This window comes from Eucyclogobius newberryi, unplaced genomic scaffold (assembly GCF_026437365.1).
Source record: "Eucyclogobius newberryi isolate DKJ021-1_F unplaced genomic scaffold, fEucNew1.0.hap1 SCAF_243, whole genome shotgun sequence".
In the NCBI taxonomy this organism is placed as follows: Eukaryota; Metazoa; Chordata; class Actinopteri; order Gobiiformes; family Gobiidae; genus Eucyclogobius; species Eucyclogobius newberryi.
Window position 1 is genome coordinate 69952 of NW_027315883.1, and position 27337 is coordinate 97288.

General features: G+C 50.7%; 1 protein-coding gene across 1 annotated transcript in view; it reads right to left on the reverse strand.

The window, feature by feature from the left end:
• Positions 1-1302: 1302 nt before the first annotated feature.
• The window catches only part of LOC140372532 (matrix-remodeling-associated protein 5), a gene marked incomplete at its 5' end in the record, with an annotated part of 49894 nt that continues 23859 nt past the window's right edge, over positions 1303-27337 (reverse strand). The window contains 11 exons of the mRNA XM_072459663.1: positions 1303-1896; positions 3027-4173; positions 4535-4615; positions 4856-4982; positions 5898-6176; positions 7560-7731; positions 10495-11013; positions 16658-16852; positions 17710-17971; positions 18534-18760; positions 19093-21735. Coding sequence (XP_072315764.1) covers positions 1343-1896; positions 3027-4173; positions 4535-4615; positions 4856-4982; positions 5898-6176; positions 7560-7731; positions 10495-11013; positions 16658-16852; positions 17710-17971; positions 18534-18760; positions 19093-21735 — 6206 coding nt within the window. The remainder of the gene's footprint in view (positions 1897-3026; positions 4174-4534; positions 4616-4855; positions 4983-5897; positions 6177-7559; positions 7732-10494; positions 11014-16657; positions 16853-17709; positions 17972-18533; positions 18761-19092; positions 21736-27337) is intronic.

The following is a 27337-nucleotide window of genomic DNA, read 5'->3' on the forward strand; positions in this document are numbered from 1 at the left end:
TCCTGACTCTGGCACCAGCAGGAGGCCGGTCCATGTTTAGTCCTGACTCTGGCACCAGCAGGAGGCCTGACTCTGGCACCAGCAGGAGGCCGCTCCATGTTTAGTCCTGACTCTGGCACCAGCAGGAGGCCGCTCCATGTTTAGTCCTGACTCTGGCACCAGCAGGAGGCCGGTCCATGTTTAGTCCTGACTCTGGCACCAGCAGGAGGCCGGTCCATGTTTAGTCCTGACTCTGGCACCAGCAGGAGGCCGCTCCATGTTTAGTCCTGACTCTGGCACCAGCAGGAGGCCGCTCCACGTTTATTATATGTTAAATTGTGGATAATACACTCAAACACATAATTATAAATACAAAAAGTCAACACTTTATTTTTTATATACAAAGCAGATACTTAGTTTTAACACATAATAAGTGAATAATTAACATAACATTTTAATGAAGTAAAACTGTAAACATTATTGGTAATTTACATAAAGACAATAAATGTACAAAACTACACACAGCAAGGCAAAGTATCACATTCAAATAACTACTTCAGTAAAAGTTTTAAAGTACCTGCTCGAAAATGTAGTTTCAGAGTAAAAAGTACTTCACACAGATAAAAACAGTTTTAGGCGTTAAATGCGGCGACTTTTGGTCAACAAAGGTCAAATCAAGTACTTTACTAGGCACAGTACTTTTACTTTTGTACTCGTTGTACTTGTTGTATTAATTGTGTGAGAAATGTTTTGATAACATGGTAAAAATATGTTTCATAAGTCGTTTGACAATTTGTTATTTTTCTCAAATTCCCGAGGCAAAATTCAAAGAATTTCCTGCCGCTTTGCAACCTCAGGGACGCGACAATCAAACCAGCGACTCTCTGGTCAGAGGGCAAACGCTTGATCAGGGTTCAGACACATCCTGGAAAACCTGGAAAACCTGGAAAACAATTGGCCGCTTTTCCAGACGTGAAAAACGAGAAAAATCGTCCTTGAAAACGCCTCTTCTGTCCCGACTCTTCCCTCTGCTGTCCCGACTCTTCCCTCTGCTGTCCCGCCTCTTCCCTGTGCTGTCCCGCCTCTTCCCTCTGCTGTCCCGCCTCTTCCCTCTGCTGTCCCGCCTCTTCCCTCTGCTGTCCCGCCTCTTCCCTCTGCTGTCCCGCCTCTTCCCTCTGCTGTCCCGCCTCTTCCCTCTGCTGTCCCGCCTCTTCCCTCTGCTGTCCCGCCTCTTCCCTGTGCTGTCCCGCCTCTTCCCTGTGCTGTCCCGCCTCTTCCCTGTGCTGTCCCGCCTCTTCCCTTTGCTGTCCCGCCTCTTCCTGGCCTCTGTTTGCCACATGTAAATCCCGACCGCGCCCTGGCTCTAAACCACTTGCAGATACGTGGATCTGAAGTCCGTCCCGAAGGCGTTCTTGGCGTTACACTTGTAGATCCCAGAGTTGGTGAGCACCGGGTTCTGAATGACCAGACTCCCCTCGTCCGTCACGTGAACGCCGCGCTGCACCGTGAAGCGATTGCGTGGGAAGATGGTCGTCCTCCCCGGCAGCGTCCAGGAAACCTCCGGCTCGGGAATGCCGGCGGCGACGCAGGCGAGGCTCACCGTCGTGCCCCGCCCGATGCGGGTGATGGCGCTCAGGCCGCTGGTGATGCGCGGCGGGTGAACGGTCACCGCCACAGGGAAGGAGGCCGTGGCCGCGCCGTGCGAGTTGGCCGCCCGGCAGGTGTACGTGCCCTTGTCGACGGTGGCCACGTGCCGGACGAGGAGCGTGCCGTTGGCGAAGACGGTTACACGGCTGACGGTCTGCGGCGAGTCTAGAACGACGTCGTTGGGGAGGGTCCAGGAGACGGAGGGCAGAGGCCAGCCGTCTGCGGAGCACGGCAGGAGCAGAGACCGGCCGAACGTGACCTTCAGCGCGCCTGAGCAGAGACACAGGGGTTAGGATTCAGAAAACGCCAGGGAACGCTCGATTGCACACGCCTGATCGCACCCCTCGATCGCACGCGCCCGATCGCACCCCTCGATCGCACGCGCCCGATCGCACCCCTCGATCGCACGCGCCCGATCGCACCCCTCGATCGCACGCGCCCGATCGCACCCCTCGATCGCACGCGCCCGATCGCACCCCTCGATTGCACGCGCCCGATCGCACCCCTCGATCGCACGCGCCCGATCGCACGCGCGCTTGATCGCACGCGCCCGATCGTGATTTGTCTTGTACTTTGAGTGTGCAGATGAAACGACCTTAAAGGTCCCATAACATGCAAAATGGACTTTTCAGAGCTTTTAACCTTCTTACATTGCTATTTGTGCTTCATAAATGTCCAGAGTGTTTTTTAGATTGATTCCCACAGTGTTTAGCTATAGTACAGACTATCTCCTTTCCTCCAATCTCCAAACTGACGGGGGGTGGGGCAAGACCGGGTCATAACCACAGGCACGCGTCACCATCCCCCCTCACCCTCCCCCCTCTCAATCCCCCTCCCGCCCCCTTCCCCCCGGCTCCGCGCTGATTATTTACCAAACGAAAACATCCTGCTGCAGTCGTCGTGGTACTTCTACTGCTGCACTTCAAACTCTGGGTCTGACTCTGGGTCCAGAACATAAGGCTCAGGTCTACGCACCGCCATGATAAATAGAATGTTGATTCTCGCGTGCGGCTCTGTCCACGCTGTCACCTCTGCCTCTGTTTACACCCCCACCATCTCCGGGGTGGGCGGGGCACACACGCGCTCTGAGACTACGTCACGGGTTGGGCGGGGGAGCCAGATGGCTCTTCACAAGGGTGGGGGCGAATATCAAACCAAGCCGTCTACATTTCCGGGTTGGTGAGGGGGTCCAAGGTCTGGGTGATATTTCTGAACTCTTATGATAAGGGTGTTGGACAACACTTATTATTATCAATGATACACTTAGGATAGACTACGAAACGTGAACAAAAGCATGATATGGCACCTTTAAAAGAGGGCGGAAACCTTTGTGAATGATGTAAAAAAAACCACACTTTAAAACATGTTTAAAGTAGAATTGCGGCAGATCAAAGCCTCACCTGCCGAGCCCCGGATGAGCGGCCTGCGTCCCGCCTCCAGCGCGTAGCGTTTCTCCGCTTGTCCCGCCACGTTTTTGGCCAGACACCTGTAAACTCCTTTATCGCTGAGTTCAGGCCTTGAGATCTTTAGCGTCCCGTTATTGGAATAATGGTGAAACCTGTGTAACCTCACACCGGGGGGCAGCATCGTCCCGTTCGGAAGCAGCCACGCGAAGTCCGGGTGTGGCTTCCCCCTCGCCGCGCACGCCAACGCCACCGCCGCGCCGTCCTGCCTGATCGGGATTATCTCGATGTTCGGAAAGGCAAAGCTGGGCTTCTCGGCCAACGACGCCACCTCCACCTCCACCGTCAGCGCCGACTCGCCGAGCGCGTTTTTGGCAAAGCACGTGTAGCGCCCTTCGTCGTTTTTGCGCACTCCGCGTATCTCCAGGCTCCCGTTGCGGTGCACTTGGAAACGCCCTCCGAGATAACCGACGGCGAAGGATTGTCCGTAAGGATTGACCCACCAGACCCTCGGCTCCGGTTTGGCTTCAACGTGACAGTCCAGCAGCGCCGTTTGGTAAGACACGGCCGTAACTTTGCCGAAACCTTTCCCTCGCTGACCGTTCACGCTCGGCTCTTGTGGCTCGACTTCGAGTTTCACGTTTTTGACGTCGTCTCCCGCTGAGTTTCTGGCCACGCAAACGTATTTCCCTTCGTCGGAAATCGCGACTTTCTTAACCAGCAGCATCCCATTGTTCAAGATCTCATATTTGCTCGACAAAGTTGGAATCGCGGTGTTTCTGGGGGATATCCACATGATCCTCGGCGCCGGTTCTCCCGTCGCGTCGCAGCTGAGTCTCGCCACATCTCCCAGTCGCACGGCGAGCGGAGACGGCGACTTGGCCTTGATGCGCGGCGCATTGGGCCCGACTTTGACGCTGACTTTGCGCTCGTCCGTGCCGAGCTTGTTCTTGGCGGTGCAGGTGTAGTCGCCCTCGTCGTTCTTGTCCATCTGGTGGAGCAGCAGCGTTCCGTTGGTGAAGATGACGTAGCGGCGCTGTCGGGTCCCGCTGTCGTCCGACTGGAGCGCGTTGTTGATCAGAGTGCCGTCCGGAAGGCTCCAGGAGACCTCGGGGTCCGGCAGGCCAGAGACGACACAGTCCACCTGCAGGGGGCGCCACGGAGAGGTTAGAGAGTGCACCTGATGGAACATGTTTTACACTGGTAAAAGTACAGATACAGCAGCAAAACATCTTTCTAGTTGTTTTATTTGTATATTTTTGTTTGGTGGCCCATCGTGTAAAGGGCCCATAGTGTAAAGGGCCCATCGTGTAAAGGGCCCATCGTGTAAACGGCCCATCGTGTAAAGGGCCCATCGTGTAAAGGGCCCATCGTGAACTTCATGAACGGATTTTGATTTATGGATTAATTAAATAACCACTAAGTACTTTTGTAAGTGCTTTTGTAAGTACTTTTGTAGCCGTACATCCTGACCTGGATTGTACACGAGTCGTGCTGGTTTGTACCTGGAAGTTCTCTCCATGAGGAACTCTGGTCTGGGCCGTTCTCACGTGTTCAATCCTGGGCGGAGTCATCAGCACCTCCACCTGGAAAACACAAGTGCTGTTTAACGGTCACAAATACAATATACTATCTTATATTCAACGTATATTTGTATTCTCACACCTTGTTTTATGCCTTTATTTGGTCATAGATTCTGTCCATGTGCTGCCTTTTGTTTCATGGCCCAAGTAACCGTCCCAAATAATCGAATGATGGTGATTTACTTTTGTTTGTTTAGTTTTATGTTTCTGATTCTATGGGAAAGAGAGAGTAACATTCAGCACCTGAAACAGCTCCACGTCGTCGCCTTTGGCCCGGTGGAACATGCAGGCGTAGCTCCCAGCGTCGGCCTCCGTCAGCTGAAGGATCCTCAGGGTCCCGTTCCTGAAGGCTCTCAGGGGCCGCTCCGGGCTGAGGAGACCAGATCACACGTATGGTCAGCGCGGCAGACACTGGACACACACTGACCTGTATCTGAAGTCCAGCAGCGTGTTGGACGGTCACATGACCCTCGACCCCTGGACACACACTGACCTGTATCTGAAGTCCAGCAGCGTGTTGGACGGTCACATGACCCTCGACCCCTGGACACACACTGACCTGTATCTGAAGTCCAGCAGCGTGTTGGACGGTCACATGACCCTCGACCCCTGGACACACACTGACCCGTATCTGAAGTCCAGCAGCGTGTTGGACGGTCACATGACCCTCGACCCCTGGACACACACTGACCTGTATCTGAAGTCCAGCAGCGTGTTGGACGGTCACATGACCCTCGACCCCTGGACACACACTGACCTGTATCTGAAGTCCAGCAGCGTGTTGGACGGTCACATGACCCTCGACCCCTGGACACAGACTGACCTGTATCTGAAGTCCAGCAGCGTGTTGGACGGTCACATGACCCTCGACCCCTGGACACACACTGACCTGTATCTGAAGTCCAGCAGCGTGTTGGACGGTCACATGACCCTCGACCCCTGGACACACACTGACCTGTATCTGAAGTCCAGCAGCGTGTTGGACGGTCACATGACCCTCGACCCCTGGACACACACTGACCTGTATCTGAAGTCCAGCAGCGTGTTGGACGGTCACATGACCCTCGACCCCTGGACACACACTGACCTGTATCTGAAGTCCAGCAGCGTGTTGGACGGTCACATGACCCTCGACCCCTGGACACACACTGACCTGTATCTGAAGTCCAGCAGCGTGTTGGACGGTCACATGACCCTCGACCCCTGGACACACACTGACCTGTATCTGAAGTCCAGCAGCGTGTTGGACGGTCACATGACCCTCGACCCCTGGACACACACTGACCTGTATCTGAAGTCCAGCAGCGTGTTGGACGGCAGCTTCCAGACGGTTCCTCTCTTGGAGCCGCTGGACTCTGGGCAGTGCAGATAAACAGCAGATCCGTACATGGCAGTGACAGTGTGGAGCCTGGAGGGGGCGCTGTGAGGAGGCGGCGCAGGGCCAGGGCCAGGGCCGGGGACAGGGACAGGGACAGGAGCCGGGAATGATGGGTAATCTGCAGACACGTCAATCTGGACGGTTCGTTTGGCTAAACCGACGGGATTCGTGGCCAAACACTCGTATCTGCAGAACATAATATACATTACAAAATGTAATATGAATATATAAATATCTAATATGAATATATAAATATGTAATATGAATATATAAATATGTAATATGTATAAATATGTTAAATAAAGAATCTTAGTCCTATTTTCATCATCGTATCTGGACTACAAAGAATCTAAACACAAACCAAAAAGACCTTTTGTAACAAAGATAGAGGGATTATCACATCAAAATATAGAAAAGGAATAAACAGTTTCAGATTTTCATCAATAATACATTTTATTCATAAATATTCTCACATGTAATGTTGTTTACACATTTATTTGGTTCAAAAGTATTTAAAACGTCTCAACAGAAATAATTGTTTAACGCATTGAAAAAGGAATCGCTGATTTGTCGACCTCTAAAATAACAGTTGATTTAATTATAATAAGTATATTTTGTTCACTTCACTCGTTTGTGCCGCTTTCTCAGAAAAGGCCAATATATTTTTAATTAAGTTTGTGATCATGTCGTGTCAGAACGTGGAAATGTTCCAGGGGTGAATACTTTAGCAAGTCCCTGCAGTGATTATAACATTTATCTTCAATAATGGTTTAAACCTTTAATTAACTGCTGTCATACTGAGTCTGTTAAACGTGTTCAAATCTCCTCTTTTATGATGTAAATGTGCTAAAGTCCCGTAAGTAAAGTGTTGTAAATAAAGTACAAAGTCACCATAAAGACAACTGCAAATCTGGTTCTGGACTGAGACTGTACACAGCCCTGTGGGAGGAGCTACAGCCCTGTGGGAGGAGCTACAGCCATGCGGGAGGAGCTACAGCCATGCGGGAGGAGCTACAGCCCTGTGGGAGGAGCTACAGCCCTGCGGGAGGAGCTACAGCCCTGCGGGAGGAGCTACAGCCATGTGGGAGGAGCTACAGCCCTGTGGGAGGAGCTACAGCCCTGTGGGAGGAGCTACAGCCCTGTGGGAGGAGCTACAGCCATGCGGGAGGAGCTACAGCCCTGTGGGAGGAGCTACAGCCCTGCGGGAGGAGCTACAGTCCTGCGGGAGGAGCTACAGCCCTGTGGGAGGAGCTACAGCCCTGTGGGAGGAGCTACAGCCCTGTGGGAGGAGCTACAGCCCTGTGGGAGGAGCTACAGTCCTGCGGGAGGAGCTACAGCCATGTGGGAGGAGCTACAGCCCTGTGGGAGGAGCTTATCTCTGTATATTGTTTACATCTTATATTTGGAACATTGACTGGTGCGAGTGGTGAACAAGCGCTGGCTCCTTCACAGAGACATAAAGCAGAAGTTTAGGGTCTTCTGTCAGTTTGAGTCGTTTGTGCAGTGGTTGGTCTTTTCTTCCATTGAACGAAAAGTCTTTTTACAAATCATGTGGGTAAAAAGTCCTACCTCCCACCATCAGAGGGCTCCACGCTCTTAATGTAGAGCGTCCCGTTGGGGAAGACGAAGAGTTTGCGTCCCACAAACTGTGAGGGTTTGACGGAGAGACCACTGGGGACGGTCCACTTCAGGACCGGAGCTGGTTCTCCTCTGACAGAGCAGTGAAGGTACACACTACGACCTGGAAACACACAACCAGCAGCAGAACTCAGGACACTGGACACTGGACAAGAGACAGGACACACACGACCAGCAGCTGCACTCAGGACACTGGACACTGGACAAGAGACAGGACACACACGACCAGCAGCTGCACTCAGGACACAGGACACTGGACATGAGACAAGACACACACGACCAGCAGCTGCACTCAGGACACAGGACACTGGACATGAGACAAGACACACACGACCAGCAGCTGCACTCAGGACACAGGACACTGGACATGAGACAAGACACACACGACCAGCAGCTGCACTCAGGACACTGGACACAGGACATGAGACAGGACACACACGACCAGCAGCTGCACTCAGGACACTGGACACAGGACATGAGACAGGACACACACGACCAGCAGCTGCACTCAGGACACAGGACACTGGACATGAGACAGGACACACACGACCAGCAGCTGCACTCAGGACACAGGACACTGGACATGAGACAGGACACACACGACCAGCAGCTGCACTCAGGACACAGGACACAGGACATGAGACAGGACACACACGACCAGCAGCTGCACTCAGGACACTGGACACAGGACATGAGACAGGACACACACGACCAGCAGCTGCACTCAGGACACAGGACACTGGACATGAGACAGGACACACACGACCAGCAGCTGCACTCAGGACACAGGACACTGGACATGAGACAGGACACACACGACCAGCAGCAGGACTCAGGACACTGGACACTGGACAAGAGACAGGACACACACAACCAGCAGCTGCACTCAGGACACAGGACACTGGACATGAGACAAGACACACACGACCAGCAGCTGCACTCAGGACACAGGACACTGGACATGAGACAAGACACACACGACCAGCAGCTGCACTCAGGACACAGGACACTGGACATGAGACAAGACACACACGACCAGCAGCTGCACTCAGGACACTGGACACAGGACATGAGACAGGACACACACGACCAGCAGCTGCACTCAGGACACTGGACACAGGACATGAGACAGGACACACACGACCAGCAGCTGCACTCAGGACACAGGACACTGGACATGAGACAGGACACACACGACCAGCAGCTGCACTCAGGACACAGGACACAGGACATGAGACAGGACACACACGACCAGCAGCTGCACTCAGGACACAGGACACAGGACATGAGACAGGACACACACGACCAGCAGCTGCACTCAGGACACAGGACACAGGACATGAGACAGGACACACACGACCAGCAGCAGGACTCAGGACACTGGACAATGAGACAGGACACACACGACCAGCAGCTGCACTCAGGACACTGGACACTGGACATGAGACAGGACACACACGACCAGCAGCTGCACTCAGGACACTGGACACTGGACATGAGACAGGACACACACGACCAGCAGCTGCACTCAGGACACTGGACACAGGACAGGACACACACAACCAGCAGCAGGACTCAGGACACAGGACATGAGACAAGACACACACGACCAGCAGCTGCACTCAGGACACAGGACACAGGACATGAGACAGGACACACACGACCAGCAGCTGCACTCAGGACACTGGACACAGGACATGAGACAGGACACACACGACCAGCAGCTGCACTCAGGACACAGGACACAGGACATGAGACAGGACACACACGACCAGCAGCTGCACTCAGGACACAGGACACAGGACATGAGACAGGACACACACGACCAGCAGCTGCACTCAGGACACAGGACACAGGACATGAGACAGGACACACACGACCAGCAGCTGCACTCAGGACACAGGACACTGGACATGAGACAGGACACACACGACCAGCAGCTGCACTCAGGACACAGGACACAGGACATGAGACAGGACACACACGACCAGCAGCTGCACTCAGGACACAGGACACAGGACATGAGACAGGACACACACGACCAGCAGCTGCACTCAGGACACAGGACACTGGACATGAGACAGGACACACACAACCAGCAGCTGCACTCAGGACACAGGACACAGGACATGAGACAGGACACACACGACCAGCAGCTGCACTCAGGACACTGGACACAGGACATGAGACAGGACACACACGACCAGCAGCTGCACTCAGGACACAGGACACAGGACACAGGACATGAGACAGGACACACACGACCAGCAGCTGCACTCAGGACACAGGACACAGGACATGAGACAGGACACACACGACCAGCAGCTGCACTCAGGACACAGGACACTGGACATGAGACAGGACACACACGACCAGCAGCTGCACTCAGGACACAGGACACAGGACATGAGACAGGACACACACGACCAGCAGCTGCACTCAGGACACAGGACACAGGACATGAGACAGGACACACACGACCAGCAGCTGCACTCAGGACACAGGACACTGGACATGAGACAGGACACACACGACCAGCAGCTGCACTCAGGACACAGGACACAGGACATGAGACAGGACACACACGACCAGCAGCTGCACTCAGGACACAGGACACAGGACATGAGACAGGACACACACGACCAGCAGCTGCACTCAGGACACAGGACACAGGACATGAGACAGGACACACACGACCAGCAGCTGCACTCAGGACACAGGACACAGGACATGAGACAGGACACACACGACCAGCAGCTGCACTCAGGACACTGGACACAGGACAGGACACACACAACCAGCAGCAGGACTCAGGACACAGGACACTGGACAATGGACATGAGACAGGACACACATGTCATTGTACCTGGCTGAATGACGACCGTGTCCATCCCCTTCTCGCCGATGGCGGGAGGCAGCGCCGCCACATGGACGTGGTACGTAACCGTGTCCGCTCCGGCCGCGTTGCTCGCGATGCATTTGTAATCGCCTTTGCTGGAGAAGTTTGCGGAGTGGATTTGCAGCGTCCCGTTGGAGAACAGAACTATCGGGGCCAGTGGGGTGTACATGGCCCCCACGTCCCTCACAAACGTCCGATCCGGAAGAATCCACGAGACCTGAGGGGCGGGGCGTCCGGAGGCGGAGCAATGCAGCGTGGCGGTCTGGCCCAGGTAGAGCGACACCTGGGTGGGCGTGGCAGGCTGGATGGTGGGCGGTCGGGTCTGGACGGCTAAAGTGATGACGCTGCGGTCGGAGCCGAAGCGGTTCTGAGCGGTGCAGAGGTACTGGCCCCGGTCCTGCAGCTGCACAGAGCGGACCAGGAAGGAGCCGTTCAGGAAGACCTCAAACCTGGAGCCGTGTCTGGAGCCGGCGGGAATCGTGGAACCTGGAAGACGTTCGAGAAGCGTTTAACCCCCCGACCCTTAAAGTGTGTCGGTTTAAGCAACGATACCGCAACGATACCGAAACGATACCGAAACGATACCGAAACAAGACTGAAACGATACCAAGGACTTTTAAGGTTCCACTACTTGAAGTCTTAGGACACGTTAGCGTAAAGAAATACTTTAGGCTGCAAAGCTCGACTGGAAATATTAGGTTCAGATTTAGGAACAAATATTTCATCAAAACTGTTGAAAATGAAAAAATAATTTTATCATAAATGTGAATGAACTTGAAAACTGTTTGTGTCATTTATGGACCTCAAGACCAGGACCTAAAACCAGGACCTCAAGACCAGGACCTAAAACCAGGATCTAAAACCAGGACCTCAAGACCAGGACCTAAAACCAGGACCTAAAACAAGGACCTCAAAACCAGTACCTAAAACCAGGACCTAAAACCAGGACCTCAAGACCAGGACCTAAAACCAGGACCTCAAGACCAGGACCTAAAACCAGGACCTCAAGACCAGGACCTCAAAACCAGGACCTAAAACCAGGACCTAAAACCAGGACCTAAAACCAGGACCTAAAACAAGGACCTCAGAACCAGGACCTAAAACCAGGACCTAAAACCAGGACCTCAAGACCAGGACCTCAAGACCAGGACCTAAAACCAGGACCTCAGGACCAGGACCTCAAAACCAGGACCTAAAACAAGGACCTCAAAACCAGGACCTAAAACCAGGACCTAAAACCAGGACCTCAAGACCAGGACCTAAAACCAGGACCTAAAACCAGGACCTAAAACCAGGACCTAAAACAAGGACCTCAGAACCAGGACCTAAAACCAGGACCTAAAACCAGGACCTCAAGACCAGGACCTCAAGACCAGGACCTAAAACCAGGACCTCAAGACCAGGACCTCAAAACCAGGACCTAAAACAAGGACCTCAAAACCAGGACCTAAAACCAGGACCTCAAGACCAGGACCTAAAACCAGGACCTCAAAACCAGGACCTAAAACAAGGACCTCAAAACCAGGACCTAAAACCAGGACCTCAAAACCAGGACCTCAAAACCAGGACCTAAAACAAGGACCTCAAAACCAGGACCTAAAACCAGGACCTAAAACCAGGACCTCAAGACCAGGACCTAAAACCAGGACCTAAAACAAGAACCTCAAAACCAGTACCTAAAACCAGGACCTAAAACCAGGACCTCAAGACCAGGACCTAAAACCAGGACCTCAAGACCAGGACCTCAAGACCAGGACCTAAAACCAGGACCTCAAGACCAGGACCTCAAGACCAGGACCTAAAACCAGGACCTCAAGACCAGGACCTAAAACAAGGACCTCAAAACCAGGACCTAAAGACCAGGACCTAAAACAAGGACCTCAAAACCAGGACCTAAAACCAGGACCTAAAACCAGGACCTCAAGACCAGGACCTAAAACCAGGACCTAAAACAAGGACCTCAAGACCAGGACCTAAAACCAGGACCTCAAGACCAGGACCTCAAAACCAGGACCTAAAACAAGGACCTCAAAACCAGGACCTAAAACCAGGACCTAAAACCAGGACCTCAAGACCAGGACCTAAAACCAGGACCTCAAAACCAGGACCTAAAACAAGGACCTCAAAACCAGGACCTCAAAACCAGGACCTCAAAACCAGGACCTCAAAACCAGGACCTAAAACAAGGACCTCAAAACCAGGACCTAAAACCAGGACCTAAAACCAGGACCTAAAACCAGGACCTCAAGACCAGGACCTCAAGACCAGGACCTCAAGACCAGGACCTAAAACCAGGACCTCAAAACCAGGACCTAAAACCAGGACCTAAAACCAGGACCTAAAACCAGGACCTCAGGACCTAATCTTAACCAGACCAGAATCCTACAAGGCCCTAAACCAAGATTGCACAAAAAGGCTCAAAACTGAACAAACCCTGTGACGAGGCCCTTTGACCTTTGAACTTCTAACTGTGACAAACATCAGAACATAGAGTTTACCACATGGTTCAGGCTTAAACCAGCCCTAAAAGAACTAAACCAGGTCTTCAGGCTTAAACCAGCCCTAAAAGAACTAAACCAGGTCTTCAGGCTTAAACTAGGCCTAAAAGAACTAAACCAGGTCTTCAGGCTTAAACTAGGCCTAAAAGAACTAAACCAGGTCTTCAGGCTTAAACCAGCCCTAAAAGAACTAAACCAGGTCTTCAAGCTTAAACTAGGCCTAAAAGAACTAAACCAGGTCTTCAGGCTTAAACTAGGCCTAAAAGAACTAAACCAGGTCTTCAAGCTTAAACTAGGCCTAAAAGAACTAAACCAGGTCTTCAGGCTTAAACTAGGCCTAAAAGAACTAAACCAGGTCTTCAGGCTTAAACTAGGCCTAAAAGAACTAAACCAGGTCTTCAGGCTTAAACCAGCCTAAAAGAACTAAACCAGGTCTTCAGGCTTAAACTAGGCCTAAAAGAACTAAACCAGGTCTTCAGGCTTAAACTAGGCCTAAAAGAACTAAACCAGGTCTTCAAGCTTAAACTAGGCCTAAAAGAACTAAACCAGGTCTTCAGGCTTAAACTAGGCCTAAAAGAACTAAACCAGGTCTTCAGGCTTAAACTAGGCCTAAAAGAACTAAACCAGGTCTTCAAGCTTAAACTAGGCCTAAAAGAACTAAACCAGGTCTTCAGGCTTAAACTAGGCCTAAAAGAACTAAACCAGGTCTTCAGGCTTAAACTAGGCCTAAAAGAACTAAACCAGGTCTTCAAGCTTAAACTAGGCCTAAAAGAACTAAACCAGGTCTTCAGGCTTAAACCAGCCCTAAAAGAACTAAACCAGGTCTTCAGGCTTAAACTAGGCCTAAAAGAACTAAACCAGGTCTTCAGGCTTAAACTAGGCCTAAAAGAACTAAACCAGGTCTTCAGGCTTAAACTAGGCCTAAAAGAACTAAACCAGGTCTTCAGGCTTAAACCAGCCCTAAAAGAACTAAACCAGGTCTTCAGGCTTAAACTAGGCCTAAAAGAACTAAACCAGGTCTTCAGGCTTAAACCAGCCTAAAAGAACTAAACCAGGTCTTCAGGCTTAAACTAGGCCTAAAAGAACTAAACCAGGTCTTCAGGCTTAAACCAGCCCTAAAAGAACTAAACCAGGTCTTCAGGCTTAAACCAGCCTAAAAGAACTAAACCAGGTCTTCAGGCTTAAACTAGGCCTAAAAGAACTAAACCAGGTCTTCAGGCTTAAACCAGCCCTAAAAGAACTAAACCAGGTCTTCAGGCTTAAACTAGGCCTAAAAGAACTAAACCAGGTCTTCAGGCTTAAACCAGCCCTAAAAGAACTAAACCAGGTCTTCAGGCTTAAACTAGGCCTAAAAGAACTAAACCAGGTCTTCAGGCTTAAACCAGCCCTAAAAGAACTAAACCAGGTCTTCAGGCTTAAACTAGGCCTAAAAGAACTAAACCAGGTCTTCAGGCTTAAACTAGGCCTAAAAGAACTAAACCAGGTCTTCAGGCTTAAACCAGCCCTAAAAGAACTAAACCAGGTCTTCAGGCTTAAACTAGGCCTAAAAGAACTAAACCAGGTCTTCAGGCTTAAACCAGCCTAAAAGAACTAAACCAGGTCTTCAGGCTTAAACTAGGCCTAAAAGAACTAAACCAGGTCTTCAGGCTTAAACCAGCCTAAAAGAACTAAACCAGGTCTTCAGGCTTAAACCAGCCCTAAAAGAACTAAACCAGGTCTTCAGGCTTAAACCAGCCCTAAAAGAACTAAACCAGGTCTTCAGGCTTAAACCAGCCCTAAAAGAACTAAACCAGGTCTTCAGGCTTAAACCAGCCCTAAAAGAACTAAACCAGGTCTTCAGGCTTAAACTAGGCCTAAAAGAACTAAACCAGGTCTTCAGGCTTAAACCAGCCCTAAAAGAACTAAACCAGGTCTTCAGGCTTAAACCAGCCTAAAAGAACTAAACCAGGTCTTCAGGCTTAAACTAGGCCTAAAAGAACTAAACCAGGTCTTCAGGCTTAAACTAGGCCTAAAAGAACTAAACCAGGTCTTCAGGCTTAAACTAGGCCTAAAAGAACTAAACCAGGTCTTCAGGCTTAAACTAGGCCTAAAAGAACTAAACCAGGTCTTCAGGCTTAAACTAGGCCTAAAAGAACTAAACCAGGTCTTCAGGCTTAAACCAGCCCTAAAAGAACTAAACCAGGTCTTCAGGCTTAAACTAGGCCTAAAAGAACTAAACCAGGTCTTCAGGCTTAAACCAGCCCTAAAAGAACTAAACCAGGTCTTCAGGCTTAAACCAGCCTAAAAGAACTAAACCAGGTCTTCAGGCTTAAACTAGGCCTAAAAGAACTAAACCAGGTCTTCAGGCTTAAACCAGCCCTAAAAGAACTAAACCAGGTCTTCAGGCTTAAACTAGGCCTAAAAGAACTAAACCAGGTCTTCAGGCTTAAACCAGCCTAAAAGAACTAAACCAGGTCTTCAGGCTTAAACCAGCCCTAAAAGAACTAAACCAGGTCTTCAGGCTTAAACCAGCCCTAAAAGAACTAAACCAGGTCTTCAGGCTTAAACCAGCCCTAAAAGAACTAAACCAGGTCTTCAGGCTTAAACTAGGCCTAAAAGAACTAAACCAGGTCTTCAGGCTTAAACTAGGCCTAAAAGAACTAAACCAGGTCTTCAGGCTTAAACCAGCCCTAAAAGAACTAAACCAGGTCTTCAGGCTTAAACTAGGCCTAAAAGAACTAAACCAGGTCTTCAGGCTTAAACTAGGCCTAAAAGAACTAAACCAGGTCTTCAGGCTTAAACTAGGCCTAAAAGAACTAAACCAGGTCTTCGGGCTTAAATCAGCCCTAAAAGAACTAAACCAGGTCTTCAGGCTTAAATCAGCCCTAAAAGAACTAAACCAGAACTAAACCAGGTCTAAACTTAACGGAAGAACTATCTCTAAAATCAGGAAACGACCAACATAAGCCGGCGACACGTGCACCACAGTTTGAGAACCACAGAGACCATAATCAGCCAAAACATTAAGACCACCCGGTGCGGTCTGTCCCAGAGAGACCCCAAGAGCTCAGCAGATTCCTCACATTCTGGACGTCTTCCTCGTCTTGGACCAAACCTTAGAGTTCTCTGCCAGAAACTCCACAGAAATCATTGAAACGATCAAATGTTTCCTTCTGTGAAGGTTTAGCAGCTTCTGAGGCCGAAACGATCCAACTCTGGCCCTGGAAATGATGTTTCAGTTACAACGAGGAAGTCCAGAAACACAGAGGATCTGATTTATGACTTTTGTACGTTTGACAATCAGTTCTCACAAAGAAAGATGCAAATTGTTAGAAAATGACAATATTTAAAATGAATAAAAAGCCATTTTCAACTTTTGGACCAAGTTCCACAAATGATTCTACCTCAGTTTTCTCCATAAATGATCAGGGCGGAAAGTAACAAAGTACTAAAGTAAAAGTAGTGCACATAAGTACAAATGTTAGGTATATTTTCAATATATACTTTATACTTCTCTGCATCTGAGGGCAGGACGTGTACTTTCTACTACAACATCAAACAAGTCAAAATCAAACCATTAATCGCTTTAACGTTCTTCAAAATGAAATACTTTAAAGTACAAATACTATGAGCTGTTCTGAGATGGGTTTTACCTGTGGATACTTTGGTCCATGCGATGGTGGGCGCGGGCCGGCCCGCGGCGTTGCACGGCAACAGGACGTCACTCTCGGCCAAAGCGGCGACGCTGGCGGCGGAAACGGACGTGATCCGAGGTTTAGACCCAGAGTCTCCTCCCACAGCCCAGGGGAAGGGCGGAGCCACGGTGACGCGGCGCGAGCTCACGCGGCCTGCAGTACAAGTACACGCTGTGTGTTTATGTACGCAGTACTAGTACACGCTGTGTGTTTATGTACGCAGCAAAAGTATACGCGGTGTGTTTATGTACGAAGTACAAGTACACGCTGTGTGTTTATGTACGCAGTACAAGTACACGCTGTGTGTTTATGTACGCAGTACAAGTACACGCTGTGTGTTTATGTACGCAGTACAAGTACACGCTGTGTGTTTATGTACGCAGTACTAGTACACGCTGTGTGTTTATGTACGCAGCAAAAGTATACGCGGTGTGTTTATGTACGCAGTACAAGTACACGCTGTGTGTTTATGTACGCAGTACAAGTACACGCTGTGTGTTTATGTACGCAGTACAAGTACACGCTGTGTGTTTATGTACGCAGCAAAAGTATACGCGGTGTGTTTATGTACGCAGTACAAGTACACGCTATGTGTTTATGTACGCAGCAAAAGTATACGCTGTGTGTTTATGTACGCAGCACAAGTACACGCTATGTGTTTATGTACGCAGTACTAGTACACGCTGTGTGTTTATGTACGAAGTACAAGTACACGCTGTGAGTTTATGTACGCAGTACAAGTACACGCTGTGTGTTTATGTACGCAGTACAAGTACACGCTGTGTGTTTATGTACGCAGTACAAGTACACGCTATGTGTTTATGTACACCTCAAGAGTACACGCTATGTGTTTATGTACGCAGCAAAAGTACATGCTATGTGTTTATGTACGCAGTACAAGTACACGCTGTGTGTTTATGTACGCAGTACAAGTACACGTTGTGTGTTTATGTACGCCTCAAAAGTACACGCTATGTGTTAATGTACGCCTCAAAAGTACATAAACTCACCTCCTCCGATGGGCCAGTGTGCTCCATGTTGTGGCCCATGTGGGGAGGGGTACTTGGGCCAAGGGCTGGGGTAGAACACGGGGTAGGACTTCCTGTTGTGAGGCGGGGGCGGAGTGTGGCTGTAGGAGGTGGTCGGAGAGTATTTGTACGGTTTGTGGGGGATGAAGGGTCGCGGGGTCAGCCCAAACGGGACTTTGCTGTAGCTCAAGCGAGGCCTGGGAGTCACGATCTTTCCCAACTGAGCCATTCGGTCCAGCTGCGCCTGAAAAAGAATCACACGATGGTCCAATATTTTTGAAACTATATGATAAATGAATGCCTCGGGGTCCTTTACCTGTCTGTAACTCTTCAGGCCTCGGGGTCCTTTACCTGTCTGTATCTGTTCATGCCTCGGGGTCCTTTACCTGTCTGTAACTCTTCAGGCCTCGGGGTCCTTTACCTGTCTGTATCTGTTCATGCCTCGGGGTCCTTTACCTGTCTGTATCTGTTCATACCTCGGGGTCCTTTACCTGTCTGTATCTGTTCATACCTCGGGGTCCTTTACCTGTCTGTATCTGTTCATACCTCGGGGTCCTTTACCTGTCTGTATCTGTTCATACCTCGGGGTCCTTTACCTGTCTGTATCTGTTCATACCTCGGGGTCCTTTACCTGTCTGTATCTGTTCATACCTCGGGGTCCTTTACCTGTCTGTATCTGTTCATGCCTCGGGGTCCTTTACCTGTCTGTATCTGTTCATACCTCGGGGTCCTTTACCTGTCTGTAACTCTTCAAGCCTCGGGGTCCTTTACCTGTCTGTATCTGTTCATCCCTCGGGGTCCTTTACCTGTCTGTATCTGTTGCGGAGCCGTGTGATGAGCAGCTGATCCATCGTTGGCTGGTTCGGACGCTGAGCAGGTGGATTGTAGTAGTGATGATTAAACCCCGAGTGTCCTGTAGGTGACGCTGTTGGTCTCACGGTCTCTGCTGTGATCTCGGGTCGGTTTGTGAAAGGAGCCTGGACCCATGGGTGCTGGAACGGCCACGGGCGAGGGGTGGGGACCAAGTTGGACCCTGGGTTTACAAGTACATAGTCAGCAAAAACATATGGAGAGATGACAACTCTTAAAAGAACAATGTATTTAAAGAACACTCTTGCTGGGGTCTAAAAGCATGAATAAACCGGGTAAAAGTAAGAGACAACACACAATCTTACAGAAATATAAGATAATGTAAGGTTTTCCAGCTGAGATTAAGCTTCGTTTTATGAGAAAGTCAGATTATTTTATTTATTTACCATGGCTTTGCCCAGATGTAGGCAATTTGTTGTAAAATTTTAATGCTACATCTTTGTTTTCAAGACTTGTCCCATTCACGTCCCATATTCTATCTTTACTTGTTCTCACCTGGTTTGGAGTAGGTCTTGGGCCACGTTGGATAAACTGGGCCAGGCTGAGGTCTCTGCCAGTGCGCTGTGGGCGGCACGTGCGGACTCTGGTTCGGTCTCACGGGTTTAACTTCGACCGCTTTACCGTTCGACCTCTCCTTGTTGTCATTCACATTCGATGTTTCGCCTCCTCCGTGGTTCGGCCGATACAGCCAAGGATGAACCGGCATTGGAAAATCGTCCGTGTTTGGTTTTGATTTGGGTTTTTCTGGAAGCTTCACAACACGTTCCGTCACCATTTTGGAGTCGGGAACTACCCTCGACGGCGTTCTTGGTTCGTGCGGCAAAATCGGCACAAGTTTGGGCAAAGGTTTGACTTCAGCTCGATGCCTAAATTGCGTTGTCAATCGTACGCTATCTCTTGTGCTGTAAGTCGGCGTCGCCCATCTCGATTGATAAACTTTTTCTTCAGCTCTGTGCGTTGGAATTGTAAAGATTTTTGGCCATTGGGTCGGGGTTATTTCCATTTCTTGTGTTGTCGAAATTGCAATATCTTCGTCATAATATTCGCCTTCGTCCTCCTCAAATGTGTACTCAGCGCTCGGGTCTGTAGTTGAAGCGATTGTAGTTGGTGCTGTGGTAGTAGTAGTAGTTGTAGTAGTTGTAGTTGGCGCAGTAGTAGTAGTAGTAGTAGTTGTAGTAGTTATAGTAGTTGTAGTTGGCGCAGTAGTAGTAGTGGTAGTTGTAGGAGTTGTTGGCCTGTTGGAATGATTGGGTCGTACTCTTGGTCTTCCTGGTCTTCTACGTCCAAAAGGTCGTCGCCGGTTTGGAAAAAGACTGGAATTCCGTCTTTCATCACTGTAAACCTTATCTGTCACTGGAGAAGCGGCGGCCGTTGCTAGCTTCTCAGGACTATTTTCCGTTTTAGCTGTTGATGGTTCGGTTTCGGTTTGAAGAAGTGGGATTTGCATAACTGGGGCGATACTTTCAACCTTCACATCCGCACTGTCTTCATCGAGTTGTCTAGAGAAAACGGTAGATGCCATCGTTGTCGTTATCCGTCGCGTGGCTAGCTTTTGCGTGCTACTTGCTACAGTCGTCTTTGCGTTCGCTTTGGCTAATATCTCGGCCCATCTGCTCGGATCCAATTCCTTTATGGATTTGTTTGGCTTGCGTTTTGAGTCTTTTCCTCGAATTCGTTTGAGATTTTGATTCCGTTGCTGCAGCATCACTTTTTTGGGAAATTGCGTCGCAAACGGTCGAATGATTTCTTGAAAGTCTCGGCCCGAACCCTCTCCTCCTTCGTCCAGATTTGTCAGCAAAGTTTGCACGTTTTCATCTTGAATTCGGGCTTTGGGTTTCTCCGTTTTGACCTCTACCATGTGTGCGATCATGTCCACGCCGTGTAGATTAGATGCCAAGCAGCTGTACTCGCCGGCATCTTCCGGAGTCAGCCTTTTCACCACCAAAGTCCCGTTATCCATGACTTGCGCACGTTTGGTCTGTTGCGTCGGGAGCAACACTTGATTTTTCGGGAGGTACCATAAAGTCTGACTGGGTTGGACCGACGTTACGTGGCAAGGCAAAGTGAACGAATCACCTTTTTCCAGCTCAAGCTTCTCTCCGTTCAAAACCTTCGGACTCAGAGATGTTTCTTTTATCGTCACCCTGAACGGCACCAAGTCGACCCCGGCGTGAGTCCTGACCATGCAGTGATAAACCCCCGAATCCGAGAGAGTCGCGTTCAGAATCACCAGTTCACTGTTGGACGGGATCTCTATTTTATCATTGGAGTTTTCCAGAATGGACATGTCCGGCAGCATCCACTCCACTTTGGTTAGCGGCTCCGATGCTACGACGTCACATTCCAGTGTCACCTTGGAGCCTTTGAGTGCCGTCTGGACACGCCCACTTCCTCCTTGGCGGATCATAGCCCAGGAGGACGTGATGTCGCTGTCCTCTTCCTGTCCTGTGTAGCTGTTAAGATTTTTTGTGATCACCGTCGTAAAATCCATGGCTAGCTTTTTTGTTGTTGTTTGCGGTCTGTTTAGCGTCAAAGTCACTCTCGGTTGTAGCAGCCAAGATGGACCCGCCGACAAATAACCTTTTAATTCTGTAAAATAAGGTGAATTTTCATTGATAACTTGGACATACTGATACGTGACGGTCGACGTGTTCCCTCGCCGTTGACCTCTTTCCAAAATGGCTGGACTTTGATAATAGTACGCGACGAGCTGCCAAAGGTTTTGCAAACTTTCTCGATCTATTTCGCACTCGAGCGTCGTAGCGAGCGTGACGTTGACCGAAACGTCGTCCGGAGTCTGCGAATTCGTGCTCCAGGATATGGGCGTCGGCTCCGCGGGCTGGCGGACGTCGCAGGCGACGTGGGCGTGGTTCGAGTGGCTGTCGGAGAGAACGAACGTCAGTTGCCCCAGTGGCTTTTCAAAGTCGCGGGTGTAGGGCACGTCGGGCTCGGGCTCCGAGTCGGACCAGAGGGGGTTGTCCCACAGTTTGAGGGGGGATTTGAGGGACGGGCGTTGGCAGGTGAGTTGCTCCGGGGTCAAGTCCAGGAGGTTTGAGCCGTTCAGAGGCTGAGGAGAGAAACACTGTGGACAGACCTCAGCGAAGCCCGAGTCGCGGTCCTTTTTACACTTCACCACGCCTGCAACACAAGACAGGAAGTCCTCAAATCTGCGGCAGGTAAAATAGGAAAAGATAAGCTTAATAATTGCCTCAGTACATCACAAATACTGCTGGTCAAGTTACTTTTGGTGAAGACCCTCGCAGCGTTTCCAAACAGAACTCTAAAGTCTGGTACAGTCCCACACATTAGCTCAGTGGGAGAGTTAGCATTAGCCTCCAAACATCGCAAACTATGTAAGTCCGGGGCTGTTTTGTTGACGTGACGACCACCTGACAACACGTGAGTAACACTAGAGTCTTGTCACATGTGTTCCAGAGTGCAGCCTCGTTCATCTGACCAGGCCATTAGCGCCAAAATTAGCGCAAATTTTAACAATCCCACAATGAACATTTCTTAAATCGAACATTGTGTCAAAATCATAGTGGGCCACAACAGTTAATGCCACAAATATTACAAAGCGAGCAATAGTAAATGCAACAAAATGGCGCCGCTGGACATTAGTTGCGTAATTATTAACTCGTTGTGTTCTAGACTCTGCGTCGTGCGTTAAAAGTGTGTAACGGACGTCTGAGAGTTCTTTAATCCGCTTATACCGTCGTCCCACAAACTGCACGAGCCGCTATCTGCACGAACCGCTAATTGCACGAGCCGTTAACTGCACGAGCCGCTAACTGCACGAGCCGCTAACTGCACGAGCCGCTAACTGCACGAGACTTCCTCTTAAAGCTAACACAAGTCTCTGTTGTTTCATTCTCACAGCGTCATGAGTCTGATGGAACTGGCAGCGCTGCTTGTGTTTTGTGTGTGCAGGTTTTTAAAGACGTTGGAAACGCGGCGCTGCAGAAAACTCTTTGTTCCTGCAGCGCTTTAGCTTTAGCTTTAGCTTTAGCGTCCGCCGCACGTTTCCACCAAATGTACGCGCCGCATGTAAACAAAGACGCCATTGTTTGTCCAGAGAACGAAGCGCGAGATCAAGAATGAAACACAGACGTTTTAAACAACTGCCAGAGCCGTAACCACGGCGACATGTGGAGGACGGCTGTGCACATGCAGCCAACACATGTGACCCAGCCGCACCTGCACACAAGAGCCACACACAAGAGCCACACACAAGAGCCACACACAAGAGCCACACACAAGAGCCACACACAAGAGCCACACACAAGAGCCACACACAAGAGCCACACACAAGAGCCACACACAAGAGCCACACACAGAAGAGCCACACACAAGAGCCACACACAAGAGCCACACACAAGAGCCACACACAAGAGCCACACACAAGAGCCACACACAAGAGCCACACACAAGAGCCACACACAGAAGAGCCACACACAAGAGCCACACACAAGAGCCACACACAAGAGCCACACACAAGAGCCACACACAAGAGCCACACACAAGAGCCACACACAGAAGAGCCACACACAAGAGCCACACACAAGAGCCACACACAAGAGCCACACACAAGAGCCACACACAGAAGAGCCACACACAAGAGCCACACACAAGAGCCACACACAGAAGAGCCACACAAAAGAGCCACACACAAGAGCCACACACAAGAGCCACACACAAGAGCCACACACAGAAGAGCCACACACAAGAGCCACACACAAGAGCCACACACAAGAGCCACACACAAGAGCCACACACAAGAGCCACACACAGAAGAGCCACACACAAGAGCCACACACAAGAGCCACACACAAGAGCCACACAGAAGAGCCACACACAAGAGCCACACACAAGAGCCACACACAAGAGCCACACACACAAGAGCCACACACAAGAGCCACACACAAGAGCCATACACAAGAGCCACACACAGAAGAGCCACACACAAGAGCCACACACAAGAGCCACACACAAGAGCCACACACAAGAGCCACACACAAGAGCCACACACAAGAGCCACACACAAGAGCCACACACAGAAGAGCCACACACAAGAGCCACACACAAGAGCCACACACAAGAGCCACACACAAGAGCCACACACAAGAGCCACACACAGAAGAGCCACACACAAGAGCCACACACAAGAGCCACACACAAGAGCCACACACAAGAGCCACACACAAGAGCCACACACAAGAGCCACACACAGAAGAGCCACACACAAGAGCCACACACAAGAGCCACACACAAGAGCCACACACAAGAGCCACACACAAGAGCCACACACAAGAGCCACACACAAGAGCCACACACAAGAGCCACACACAGAAGAGCCACACACAAGAGCCACACACAAGAGCCACACACAAGAGCCACACACAAGAGCCACACACAAGAGCCACACACAGAAGAGCCACACACAAGAGCCACACACAAGAGCCACACACAAGAGCCACACAGAAGAGCCACACACAAGAGCCACACACAAGAGCCACACACAAGAGCCACACACACAAGAGCCACACACAAGAGCCACACACAAGAGCCACACACAAGAGCCATACACAAGAGCCACACACAGAAGAGCCACACACAAGAGCCACACACAAGAGCCACACACAAGAGCCACACACAAGAGCCACACACAAGAGCCACACAGAAGAGCCACACACAAGAGCCACACACAAGAGCCACACACAAGAGCCACACACAAGAGCCACACACAAGAGCCACACACAAGAGCCACACACAGAAGAGCCACACACAAGAGCCACACACAAGAGCCACACACAAGAGCCACACACAAGAGCCACACACAAAAGAGCCACACACAAGAGCCACACACAAGAGCCACTCACAGAAGAGCCACACACAAGAGCCACACACAAGAGCCACACACAGAAGAGCCACACACAAGAGCCACACACAAGAGCCACACACAAGAGCCACACACAAGAGCCACACACAAGAGCCACACACAAGAGCCACACACAAGAGCCACACACAGAAGAGCCACACACAAGAGCCACACACAAGAGCCACACACAAGAGCCACACACAAGAGCCACACACAAAAGAGCCACACACAAGAGCCACACACAAGAGCCACTCACAGAAGAGCCACACACAAGAGCCACACACAAGAGCCACACACAGAAGAGCCACACACAAGAGCCACACACAAGAGCCACACACAAGAGCCACACACAAGAGCCACACACAGAAGAGCCACACACAAGAGCCACACACAAGAGCCACACACAAGAGCCACACACAAGAGCCACACACAAGAGCCACACACAAGAGCCACACACAAGAGCCACACACAAGAGCCACACACAAGAGCCACACACAAGAGCCACACACAGAAGAGCCACACACAAGAGCCACACACAAGAGCCACACACAAGAGCCACACACAAGAGCCACACACAAGAGCCACACACACAAGAGCCACACACAAGAGCCACACACAGAAGAGCCACACACAAGAGCCACACACAAGAGCCACACACAAGAGCCACACACAAGAGCCACACACAAGAGCCACACACAAGAGCCACACACAAGAGCCACACACAAGAGCCACACACAGAAGAGCCACACACAAGAGCCACACACAAGAGCCACACACAAGAGCCACACACAGAAGAGCCACACACAAGAGCCACACACAAGAGCCACACACAGAAGAGCCACACACAAGAGCCACACACAAGAGCCACACACAAGAGCCACACACAAGAGCCACACACAGAAGAGCCACACACAAGAGCCACACACAAGAGCCACACACAAGAGCCACACACAAGAGCCACACACAAGAGCCACACACAGAAGAGCCACACACAAGAGCCACACACAAGAGCCACACACAAGAGCCACACAGAAGAGCCACACACAAGAGCCACACACAAGAGCCACACACAAGAGCCACACACACAAGAGCCACACACAAGAGCCACACACAAGAGCCACACACAAGAGCCATACACAAGAGCCACACACAGAAGAGCCACACACAAGAGCCACACACAAGAGCCACACACAAGAGCCACACACAAGAGCCACACACAAGAGCCACACACAAGAGCCACACACAGAAGAGCCACACACAAGAGCCACACACAAGAGCCACACACAAGAGCCACACACAAGAGCCACACACAAAAGAGCCACACACAAGAGCCACACACAAGAGCCACTCACAGAAGAGCCACACACAAGAGCCACACACAAGAGCCACACACAGAAGAGCCACACACAAGAGCCACACACAAGAGCCACACACAAGAGCCACACACAAGAGCCACACACAAGAGCCACACACAGAAGAGCCACACACAAGAGCCACACACAAGAGCCACACACAAGAGCCACACACAAGAGCCACACACAAGAGCCACACACAAGAGCCACACACAAGAGCCACACACAAGAGCCACACACAAGAGCCACACACAAGAGCCACACACAAGAGCCACACACAAGAGCCACACACAGAAGAGCCACACACAAGAGCCACACACAAGAGCCACACACAAGAGCCACACAGAAGAGCCACACACAAGAGCCACACACAAGAGCCACACACAAGAGCCACACACACAAGAGCCACACACAAGAGCCACACACAAGAGCCACACACAAGAGCCACACACAGAAGAGCCACACACAAGAGCCACACACAAGAGCCACACACAAGAGCCACACACAAGAGCCACACACAAGAGCCACACAGAAGAGCCACACACAAGAGCCACACACAAGAGCCACACACAAGAGCCACACACAAGAGCCACACACAGAAGAGCCACACACAAGAGCCACACACAAGAGCCACACACAAGAGCCACACACAAGAGCCACACACAAAAGAGCCACACACAAGAGCCACACACAAGAGCCACTCACAGAAGAGCCACACACAAGAGCCACACACAAGAGCCACACACAGAAGAGCCACACACAAGAGCCACACACAAGAGCCACACACAAGAGCCACACACAAGAGCCACACACAAGAGCCACACACAAGAGCCACACACAAGAGCCACACACAGAAGAGCCACACACAAGAGCCACACACAAGAGCCACACACAAGAGCCACACACAAGAGCCACACACAAAAGAGCCACACACAAGAGCCACACACAAGAGCCACTCACAGAAGAGCCACACACAAGAGCCACACACAAGAGCCACACACAGAAGAGCCACACACAAGAGCCACACACAAGAGCCACACACAAGAGCCACACACAAGAGCCACACACAAGAGCCACACACAGAAGAGCCACACACAAGAGCCACACACAAGAGCCACACACAAGAGCCACACACAAGAGCCACACACAAGAGCCACACACAAGAGCCACACACACAAGAGCCACACACAAGAGCCACACACAAGAGCCACACACAAGAGCCACACACAAGAGCCACACACAAGAGCCACACACAAGAGCCACACACACAAGAGCCACACACAAGAGCCACACACAAGAGCCACACACAAGAGCCACACACAAGAGCCACACACAGAAGAGCCACACACAAGAGCCACACACAAGAGCCACACACAAGAGCCACACACAAGAGCCACACACAGAAGAGCCACACACAAGAGCCACACACAAGAGCCACACACAAGAGCCACACACAAGAGCCACACACAAGAGCCACACACAGAAGAGCCAAACACAAGAGCCACACACA